The sequence below is a fragment of the Humulus lupulus genome, chromosome X, assembly GCF_963169125.1.
Source record: "Humulus lupulus chromosome X, drHumLupu1.1, whole genome shotgun sequence".
Classification (NCBI taxonomy): domain Eukaryota; kingdom Viridiplantae; phylum Streptophyta; class Magnoliopsida; order Rosales; family Cannabaceae; genus Humulus; species Humulus lupulus.
Window position 1 is genome coordinate 187,248,974 of NC_084802.1, and position 11,989 is coordinate 187,260,962.

Sequence of the window (11,989 nt, forward strand, 5' to 3'; positions counted from 1 at the left end):
ACAAATTACATCCATTTAAGTTTAACTTGTAATTATGTGAAAAAAAAAACTTGTAAAAAATCTATGCATTGTCGTATCCATCTTATTGTCGTTTTTTTATTTTTTTTGTCGTTTCTAAGTTGATGTCGTTTCTGAAGGATATCCCCTCGTCATTCATACTCCGGTTTGATTGCCAGCAGCCAACAGGGAACTGAGGGAGACGGCGGAGAACAGCGAAACGACAATACCCAAAGATTTTCTCCTCCAATACTCACCAGGATAATTGAGATTAGCCTTTCTCGGGACTCTTCAAACGGACTCAAGCGGTGCTCAGCAACGACTCTAGTGCACTTTCACACACTCGATCGATGGCCAATGAGAGTCACATTAGTATTCTCGACCCTCTTCTGCTCTTGCCATTACTAACCTAGTGGGATCAGCATATCATTATCGAACCAAACATTACAGCACAACTTCCATGAGAGAAAGAGAGTTGCAAATAAGGTAAAGGACTCAGCTAAATAAGTAAACCAAAACACAAACATAAGCAAAAGAGAACTTGACGAAAGATGATGAACAAAACGTTCAAATTACTCATGTGGCATTACACCATTAACTTGAGTTTAAATAAGGAAATTTAATTCCCCAGTTAAGTTATTTGGGAAAACACCATTATCCCCTCTAAGCCTTAAAGAGGGAGAAATAAAAATAGTGTTTAAAAGACCGCAGCAGCAGATGCAGTTAATTATGGTATTTGGCTGTACAAAATAAAAAGAAATAAAAAAGCATCTGCTGCATGATGTGTGTGTTTGTCTAATACTTGAGAACCCCCAGTTTCCCCAGAGATGTTCTTATGTTGCCAACTTCAGTCTCAACAACGTTAGGACTGTCGAAGTCGAATGTAACCACATGCTCTAGAGGATAACTCCTGTTAGCATGGAGTATACGAGAGCCGTTGCCAACTCCCTTCAATATCACGGTCTTGTGAATCCCACCAATCAATCCTTCATAATCTGTGTCCCCACTTTCTCCCACGAACACCACAACACTCGCCAAGTCCATACCCCATCGCACATAAAGGTACCTGAACAAGATTGTCTTAGTAATCCTTTCATAAATTTATGTGATAGTTTGTTTTTTATCAAGTGATTGTAGCTCTTTTTCTTCTTCATCAAATTCACCAAATGATATTGTGATTTACATTAGAAGTTAAAAATAATTGATGCATATGTACTATCTACACTATGAATTTTTCTATTTTTATTTTATTTCTATTATTAAATTTTTTTAAAATTTTATTATATTTTATATATATTATGTAAATATATATATCTATGTTAATGTTATGTTTAGATGTGATATATATAAAAATTATTGATATAAATATTTACGTATATTATAGAATTATAATTTATTTTATTATATATTTTTTATTTAAAGAAAATCGTGAACTATTTTTTATTAAAATTATGGAAGATGTTTATAATTTTAAATCTAATCAACATGTGCCAGTTTGCTTCTTCCTAGTATGTATATATTTTTACCTAAGGGCTTGAGCTCTGGAAGCCGTGCCAGGGATGACATTGAGCTTCGTACCATTTTGACAGAGTAAGACACGGCATCGAAGAGCTTGATATCTCATAAGTTTCTGTACTTCCTCGACAGGAGGGATCTGCACCCAGATGGGAAACATAAATTGAAGCCCAAAAATGGGAAACAAAACTAATTGAAATTAGACCATAATATCAGATGAAAACTAGCCCTTAAATCAACATTCAACAAATAAAACAGAAACAGAACCAATACCAACGAGGGGTCATCCACTTGGAATGCATAACACTGAGGGGTTGATCCAGATTCATCTTCTGAAATAATTTGTTGATTTCCCTTTATATTATTGACAGACGAAGCCCAACGAACCAAAGTCTTCCTCAAGTCTTGTCCACCCCATCGGTAGTCAGTGTGTAAACGGTAGTCCAAGTCAACCATGTAGGGAAGACCAGAAGGACTATCCTCAGAGTTGAAAGATGGATAGTAGAGCTCGCTAGCACTGTTGCAGATAAAAGCATCGAAATCTGACGGGCTAAAACCTCCTGAGATTAGAAGAGAGTAAAGTTCAGATATGGTTAAGGATGTCGACAATATGATACCAATGGACCCTACATCCTTGTCTTTCCCCGCTGCCTCAACAACTTTTTCAATGATATCAAGTAACTCCAAGGTTGTGTTACAATCCACAGAGATAACAAAAACATGCTTCCTCCTCCTGAATGCTGGAAATATATCTTCTTTCTCTACATATGAATACTTTTGGCTGCCCCCAAAAATTCCCCTCGAAAATGTAGAAACAGCATTCTCTATCTTGTTCTTTCGATCAGACTCGGTCTCTTCAGCATCTAAAGCATTATCAGTCGTACCACCCCCTTCAGTTTTCTCACCATCCAATGAAAGCTTCAGGTTGAGGGAGAGGTCCTGTATATCTCTCAAGGAATCACCGGGTGAATCTGATCGTGCGTTCTCATTTTCAGCATCACTCTGCCACTGAGGCTGTCGTTGTTTGCAACTGGCAATTCGAGTTAGGTATGTCTTACAGTGCTCTAGCCACGAGAAAAGGTGAATATTTTTCAGTCCATTCTGCCTACATCTTGCCCAGAGTTGCTTATCTGAAACAAGCTTCAGAAGGGCATCCGAAATTGCTTGTTGATCATGGGGGTCAACCAGTAGACCATTGTCAAGAACCTGTAATAAATTTTCGATGATAATAAGATGCCAAGAAGCATTTTCGCTATACATCCAAGAAAAAGATATGGAGAATAGGTAAGCACCCTAAGAATATCCACAGGACCCCCGTTTTTGGTGGCAACAGTAGGTAATCCATAAGCTGCTGCCTGTTGAAAATACATACATACATAAATAAATAAAAGAGATCGTGTAGAACTTCACATTAATCAATATCTGAAACCAAAGTTAAAAATAATCACCTCAATTAAAGTAAGTCCAAATGGCTCAATGAAGGCTGGATTTATGAAAACACCCTACCAAAACAGAGATACTCAAATCAGGTTGAAAAACATACCTCCTAGATAAAAGAAGTGATAGATTTCAGGGACACACGCACACATATAATATGCACCACACATATGATATGTACCTTTGTTTTTGCTGCTAGACGATAGATTTCAGGGACATCAGATTGCTTATGACGTTTAGGATATGCAACTTGACCATATAGATCATATTTGTCAATCAACTTAAGAATTGAAAGAAGCACAGAGCTATTTGTGCTAGGCATTTCGTCAATATTGTCACGGTTTCCCATTATTAGCGTCTGTATCAATAGGAAAACAAAAAGTGAGATTGCTAGGAAGTCATGTAAAAATATTGTATTTAAAGAAGAAGTTATGTAACAGGAAACAAAAATTCTAAAAATTACACACGATATAGAAAGAAAAAAACAAAAACATACAAGATTAGCGAGCTCTCTCAGTGGGCGACACTCTCCAAATGCTTTGACTAGAGTCGTGATATTCTTTTTAGGATCTGGTCTTGCAAGTGCAAGTATCATAGGCTTGCGTGGATTGGAAAAGAAACGCATGATCTGCCAATCAAAAAAAATTTATTTTTTATTTTTACAACTGATGTAAAAGAGTACGAATCACATAGTAGTACTACCGTTCATAATTATTCTTAAAACAAAGGGGATTTTTATATGTATACAAGAGAATGGGCACTTAGTAAATCACCTCTGACCAAATTGGTGGATCAGGGGAAGCAGCATTATCTTCATTTCTTTCCAGTTCACCATCTACATCCCCCTCTTGAGGAGCAATATGATGAAATTCCATTCCAGGAGGAATTACCTAAATGAAAGACAAATAGGAAAACAGAATTGGAGAAAGTACAACGTCAGTAAAACTAGGCCACGTTACACTCACCACCATAACATTTTGCCTTTTGTGCCTTTCCCTTTCTTGTTGCTTAAAACATGAAACAGAATTAAAGAAAAAAAGAACCCGGAGAATGTATCTCAATAATACTCACAATCATGCGAGGCATGAATCTGCCATGACAATGAACACCCCTTTTTATTCTTGCTCTCAATTTGCGTTCTATTACTGGATCAAAGCCATCATACAATCGCCATTGTTCTTCTATCTCCTGTCTGGTGCTGGTGATAACAATTTCAGAGGCATCAAGGGATAGCTCCTCAGCTTCAATCCGCCGCATTATTTTGTATGTTGTATTTATTTCTTCTATTGACTGACGTCCTTGCTTTAATAATTGTTCAAGCTTATCTCTTCCCAGTGAGTGACCAGTAAAGAGCATTGGCACATTCAATGCTCCAGACAGAAGAGCAGCAGCATCACCTGCATCTGCATAATGTCCATGAATTGCTATAGGCCAAACTGGTTGCCCACCACCAACTTGCTCACCCAGAACTCTGGACATATGAGAAATGTGGATGAGTGCACGGTCAACAAATTCAGGAATGTGAGGCCAAAGAAGCTCTTTTGCTACATATTTATCCTTTGGGCCAAATGGTACCCGAACTATGTAAGCCCCACCACTCTCTCCAAGCTCATGCGTTGTATTCTCAGATGTTTTTGGATTTAGCATTTCTGTTGGTTCACCATAAGTCCAGTCCACATCTGGAGCTGCTATTTGTCTTGTAAGTAAATCAACTCTATAAACCCCTGGCATTGAACCTAAAGCCCTGGCAAGTTCTACTACATACTTAACCTGATAGCAAAAGAAATTTTGAACTCAAATAACTATTGGGGAAGTCATAATAATGTGTGAAAAAAGCAGAACGAAATAAAAGCAATTTTAGGAAAAGATCTTACAGCCTAAAGTTACCTGGCCACCTGTATCAGAATCACGACCAAGCTCCATGTTCTCACCACGTATCAAGCCATGAAGACTGCAAAGAGATTGCTTGTTAAAAAGAACTAAGACACGCTATCATGCATGCGAGTTAGAGATCAGCATAAGCACTGTATTAAAAAAGCAAATCAAATTATGAGTTATGAATAGCTTCCTTGTCTGACCCTAAACAAAATGAATAAGTAGATGAGCCTCGTAGAAGTATGGTTAGAGAGGGTGTATGTAATTCATACCTTATTAGCACAATGTATAGTTTCTTTTCTTTGAGCTGCTTCGCCAAGTTTTCCATCACATCAACAGAACTATTTCTTGGCATTGTTCCTCTTCTGGTGCTGTCACCATGGGCTGACATATCACTGACAGTGTCTCCTTTTTCTCCTTCTGATAAGTCTTCTGACATATCAGCCGTTGCTTCACTTCGGCCCTTTTCCCGTTCAAGACGTCGATTTGCTATTCGCTGAACTTCCTCTCCCTCCAGCTGGTAAAAGAAGAAAACATAAAGCATACATCTCCTCAATTAAAAAATGATAATGCAGAACTCACAAGTATTTCTTCTAATCCAATAATGATAACATAATTGTTTGATTGAGAAATGTAAGATCATCCTTCTAGATAGTCCAAATATATAAATTAAATTTAGGCAACAAAAATTCAAGCAGAGCATCAGTCACAAACTCCATAATATGACTTCAGGTGCAGTGTTAGCGTGACCAGTCAAGTTCAATCTTTGAACCATCATGACTCGTCGTCAGCTACCAAATTATGAACAGTCCAAAACTAAAACGAAAGTTTAAATCTATATAAAAGCTATATCATATAAGAACGTTCTATATACATATATATATATATAATATTTATGTAAGAACATAAAAAAACCTGCTTCTTTTTGCGAGCCAAATTCCAAATCCTCCAGCACATGTTCTCCAACCTGGTATTTCTCTCTTGCGGACTCCTCGTCGCCGCAGCCTTTATTGTTTAAAGAGAGAGAGAGAGAGAGAAAACACGAAACACCATTGATATGATTTCGTGATCAAATAAAAAACAGAGAATTATTGAAAATATAAAAAAGTAAAAAAAAAAAATTGAGAAGAAAATGAATAAAGAAAGGCATACTCGAACCCAGGAGCGGTGGAGATCGGTTTCATCGTAACCGGTGATGACCTCCTCAACGAAATAACGAGTGGGGCTGAAACGACCTCTTTCTCTAAGAAGCAGAGACGATTTGGCGTCGTCGAGCCCTGGCCCTACGTCTAGAATGGCCTCCAAGTAGCTATTCACCCAATCATTGCCCGCCATTTCTTCTTATTGTTCTTCTCTGTCGTCTTCGGTTGAAGAACCTCAGTGTTACGAGGTCTTTATAGCTTGAAAGAAATGAGACAGCGAGAAAGAGCCGGCTCGTTGCTATGGGAGTAGGACCACTGTTACGCCAACTCTAGCAATGCAATGCTATTCTATTCTGTCTAGTGTCTACATCAACCTTTGAAGCAAGGATAGGATTACACGTGTTACTATAATTCTTTCTTTGTGATCTCTCTAGTCTCTAGTACACTCATGCTAAACATCTTATTCTCTGTTTTCTTTTTTAAGGAAAAAATTATAGTCCCACTTTTGGTTTCACATTATTGTTGGCCAAAAGTAGATTCTTCAAATTTGTGAGGAAGGACCCAAAAAATTTAATTTATGTTCTTCTTATTATATATAAGGTTTATACTTTTTTTTTTTACCTGAGTTTTTTTCCATTAGACTCTGTGTTTTGATAAATTACTTTTTGGACTCTATATTTTGTAAAATGGTTAAAATAAAACCATAAATTCAATTTTGATGAAGAAAAAATTGAATATAACAACACAATTTTTAAGCAGAATGATTTTATTTTTATTCTGAATTGTTAGTTTAGTAAATTATTTGTGATTTTAGTTGAGAAAACATTGACCAAAATTGAATTTAGGGTTCTATTTTAACAATTTTACAAAATATAGGATCCAAAAAATAATTTATCAAAACACAAAGTCCAAACAGATAATAGAAAAAAACACAAGATAAAAAAAAAGTATAAACCCTTGGATTTTAATTTGAGAATTGTTAAGGTGTAAGTTAGTAAAGTGATATTGAACATCATAAGTATCTAGTAGCAATGCTCTTTTAATTAAGCAGCGTGAAGATGATAAGAACCGAATAAGTGAATCCTTATATCAAGTGCCACATGGAATGAGCTCCACTCACACAATTATGGCATATTATTTTTCTCTTTTCTTTCCTTAATTTCTTATAAATTTCCCTTTTCTAATAAAACCATATAAAAAAAAAATTGCCACGCCAATACCTAATTTATGCAAATTGTAATGTCCCAAAATTACTTAATAAGGCTTAGAGCCTTGATTAGGGGGTAGAATAACAATATATGAAGTTATATGTTTATTTGATATATTTGATTGTGATTATGTGAGTTATATGATAATATAACTAGTGGTGCATGTTTAGGGGTATTAAATATGCATGTGGGCTTGTTTCTTATTAGAATGGCAACTTTCGTAATTTGGCCTGTTATGAGCATAATTGTGTTATATTATTTTATAATATAATGTAAAATTATATTATATTATAATATAATGTTTTAGATTAAATAAATGTGACAAAGTGTGTCACATATTGTAACATATAATAGAGAGTTACAATATTTAGATATATGAGATATATCTAAATAATGTAACATATTTGGTGTTACAAATTTGTAACCTCAAAATATTACTCTTTATTGTGTAAATTGTTGTTACACAATATTGAGATGAATTTCATAAAACCATATGTGATATGGTTGTTAGAGATATGATTTTAACTCCAATAATGTGTTTTGGGAGTTACAAAATCATTTGGGAGGGTTTGGAACCGTTTGGAAAAACAACACATTTTTTGTGCTAAATTTGGTCAGTGGCCGCGGCCACCAACATTCAGTGGCCGCGGCCTGTGGGTCAGAGACTAGTGGCCGCGGCCACTAATGTCTTTGGCCGCAGCCACAGGCCAAAACTGACTAAATTTTCAGTTTTTTCAATCTTTGTTGAACGGCTCAAAAAACCCAAATAACTCCCAAATCTCATTTTTAATTCCATATTAATCCAATTAAACATTGGTAACAGCCATGGGAGTTCGTGGAATTTGAAATTCAAAGGGTGTCTCTAAACTCTATAAATAGGAGCCTATAGCTCACTTGTAAGACACAACATTTTCTATCCATTAGAGCACTTGGCTAAAAACACCTTGAGGCTTAATAATTCCAGAAAGCTTTTCCAATATCTGAGAGAGATCCCTTAGTGCTTGAGTTAGGGGGAAATAAGCTTTTGGACAAAGGTTTCAAACCTTGTTCAAGTTGGTGATCCCCAACACTCTTCACTTTGATAGTGTGAGTGAGAGTTGCTTCTATTTATTTTGTTTGTTCTTTCTTTCTATTCTATTTCTCTTCATCTTTATATTCTTCTCTTTTGTTTATTTATATTTCTTGTTTTGAGTTGTAATCTTCTTTTCTTTATTTCAAACACTTTACTTTACTTGTAACATTTTGCTTTGAGTTGTATTTTCACCATACTATTCTTCTTGTTCTTTAGTTTATTTGTATTTTCAGTTATGGAGTTGTAACCTTATTTAATCAATCTATATTTACTTGTAATATTATTGCATAGAGTTGTAATATTATAATCATTTCCATTGAGGCAAATTTATATTTTCCTAACAAATTGTAACGCCCTACTTCCTTATAGCTGTTACTAAGTGAGTTTTAAACGTGCAATTAAGTCGTTAATCGAGGTTTTAGGTTAAAAGTATAGCTAAACTGTAAGAAAAAGTCATATAATTTGAAAATGTAATCATTCATTGAAATTATAGAGCATTATACATTTGGGATCCCAAAATATTGTTTAGAAATATTTACAACTAAAAAAATATGATTAAAGTCGACTAAACGACAAAATTCAGATTAATACATAGCATCTCCCAAAAATACCCCTAGTCGTGGCAGCCAGGTAGGCTGAACATGTACACGTTGCTTCACGCTCTCCATACTCATGGTTGGTCGACCTTTCCCTTGCCCTTACCTGCACCATAGAGCACCCGTGAGTTGAAGCCCAGCAAGAAAACTCAACACAAATAATTAACATATGCATAGCTATCAATCAGTATATAACAAGGTAACCAAAAGCTAAACACATAGCGGCCATGCTGTCCGAGGCGCTTTACTAGGCCCTGGGTTCGCGGTCTACACCCTGAGGATGTCCCAGGCATCCAAGAAGGGTCTCACCTTGGCGACTTGCACTCCGCGTTCTTAACGCTGCTCCCGGCCCCTCGCCGGCCCTTGTCGTTCTCGGCCTTCGCCGTTCCCGGCCCTTGCCGTTCTTGGCCTTCGTCGTTCCCGACCCTTGCTGTTCATTCACAAATATGCAACACATAGCATAAATTTAACAAATACTTAAACAAATACAAACTTAATCAATAGGGCTACGCCCTGCAACACAATCACATAGGGTCGTGTCCTGCAATACAAACTATAGGGCCACACCCTGCTTTACGGGTACAACCGTTTTCTTACCTGTGTCCCAAGCTATCCGAGCACTGCGATCACGAGCATAATCCTCTAATCCGAGCCTTGAAGAAAATCCTAGTCACAACGCATGAATAAAATCAACTATCAAGTTCTAACTCATTAAATAGCTTCGAGACATAACTCTAACCTCCGGGACCTTGGTTTCTACCAAACTGGGTAGTGGAAACCTTCCCGAGCCTTAACGTTCAAGTTCCCAAGCTAAAAACCCTCAATTTGCCAAAATTCCTCTTTTGGGCCGCGACCTAGCCCCCCTTAAGGGTCGCGACGTGCCCCAAAACAGAGGCAAAATGCCTCACTGCTGGGCAACTCGGGCTGCGACGCCCAAACCTTGCGCTGCGGCGCCTTGGAAATTCTTCGAAGCCCCACTGGCCTATAAACTCAAGCGGGCCGCGACGCTGATGAACAGGGCCGTGGCGCGAGCCCGAAACACAAAATCCCATGCAAATTTTACGAGCTAACTTCCCTGAAAATCATTCTAAACACACCCCAACAACAGAATTGAGTCCCATAATCATCCTAATACACTTTAAGCAACACTAGAACCCCATAAACTATTCCATAACCTCACCAAAACTCAAAATCAGAACTCAAGTTTGAACCTAGAAGAAAACACTTAAAGCATGGCAGTAATTCATTAAAACCAGAGCAGAGAGCCTTACCTCAAGGATGGTTTCGACCCTCAGCTGACAATAATCCTGCTCCTAGCTTCGATTCCCCAACTCTCAGCCTTAAATTCCAAGCTTTCTCCTCAAAAATCCCCAAAACCTCCCAAGCCTCAAGTGAGTGAGATGTGATCAAGAGAGAGAGAGAGAGAGTTTCTGTTTCTTTTTCTTTCCAATCCCTTAATTCCAGTGACTTCCTTAGACCCCTCAGCTTATCTAAGCCATGTATATCCTTACCAAAAGACCCAATTTCCCCTTATACTTATCTTAATCCCTTAGGTAACCCAAGGGCAATTTAGTCATTTGTCATACCTCGTTAAGTCCCCGAGTATTCTTATAAATCCCCATTAATCCCGACATGTCCAAATCATTACCAAACTACTACCTATTACTCCATAAATCCCGAACACATTCCCAAAATACCCCTAGGCTCCTCCCGAGCAAGGTATTTGACCCCGTTGTGACTTTCTAGCTAAACTGCTCCCTAGGACTGTCTCAGATCGTGCATCACAAATATATCACCACTCACATGTGGTAAAGATCACAATAATCACAAATATTGCATTTATGCCCTCAATGGGCTAAAAATTACAAACATGCCCCTAATAACCAAATGGAGCCCACATGCATATTTAATTCACCTAAACATGCATTTCTCATCACATACTCATCAAATTCACACATTAATATAATAAATCACTTATTACTCTCCAGGCACGCTAATCAAGGCCCTAAGTCTTATTAGCAAATTTGGGATGCTACAATAATTGTATATATATGTGATATATGTGTGAGACCACATTATTATGTGAGTTTATTTGAGTTACTCGGCACAAGATGATCCTAGGGAGCAAGTTAGCGGGAAAGTCACAACGAAATCCAATACCCGACTCGGGACGAGTCAAGGGGTATTTTGGGTATTTGACATTTAATTGGGTTATCAGGTAATGAGATTGAATAATTGAGGATATATTTGGAGTTAGTGAGTTTAGGAGGGAATACCGAGGAATTTCACCATTTTGCTATTGGGGACGTTTTTGGTACCCCGAGCCTCGGGATTAGCTTAAGTCACTTAAGCCTTAAGGAAAACAAAAACATAACACACAAACACTTCTAGCAGCTCACCAACCGACTCTCTCTCTCTCCTTCTCTCTGATTTTTTCTCTCAACTCTTCTAAGGGAATTCTTTGTGAATTAAAGGGAAATTTGTTGGCTAAAGCTTAAGAGATTGAAGGCTTAAGCTTGGGAGTGGATTAGCTATAGCTGGGGAGACTTAAACCACAATTGAGGTAAGCTTTGGACCTTGATTTCCATTGATCGTTAGGCTTAGTTTGGCTGTTCTTGAAGAGTTCTTGAGCTTTATAGCTCAAGAGTTGATTTGGTATTTTGATGAGTTTTATAACTATATTTTTGTTGGGTTTTGCTGCTGGGAAGATGTTAGAATTGTTGCTGCTGGAAGGTTTAGATGCATCGAGCCCAAATCTCTTCACCAAATTTCTGGCATACTTGCTTTGTGAAATGAAAATTCACTCGTCTGACTGCTTAACTTGGAGTCCTAAGAAAAAATTGAGCTCTCCTACCATGCTCATCTCAAACTCTTCCTACATTTGTTTCACAAATTCTCGTACTAGAGAGTCATTAGTAAAACCAAACACTATATCATCAACATATATTTGAGCTATCATAATATTAGTATCAACATTTTTGACAAAAAAATGTTTTGTCTACTCACCCTCTCTTGTACCCCTTTGAGACCAAAAAATGAGTTAGTCTCTCATACCAAACCTGTGGGGCTTGTTTCAACCCATACAAAGATTTTTGTAGTTTAGAAACATGATTAGGATAGTGAGGGTCCTCAAACCCTTTGGGTTGC

At 37.3% G+C, this 11,989-nt stretch overlaps 1 protein-coding gene across 1 annotated transcript; it reads right to left on the reverse strand.

Annotated features, from left to right (window-relative positions):
• Positions 1-578: 578 nt before the first annotated feature.
• Positions 579-6,240, reverse strand: LOC133805242 (probable sucrose-phosphate synthase 1). The gene is made up of 13 exons (XM_062243364.1): positions 5,977-6,240; positions 5,740-5,829; positions 5,097-5,341; positions 4,837-4,900; positions 4,021-4,719; positions 3,723-3,839; positions 3,446-3,577; positions 3,131-3,307; positions 2,961-3,014; positions 2,805-2,867; positions 1,786-2,718; positions 1,524-1,651; positions 579-1,063 (listed from the first exon to the last, which is right to left on the reverse strand). Exons 1-13 carry the CDS (start codon positions 6,157-6,159, stop codon positions 793-795), a joined length of 3,156 nt encoding a protein of 1,051 aa, XP_062099348.1. The 5' UTR covers positions 6,160-6,240; the 3' UTR covers positions 579-792.
• Between the last annotated feature and the right edge of the window lie 5,749 nt (positions 6,241-11,989).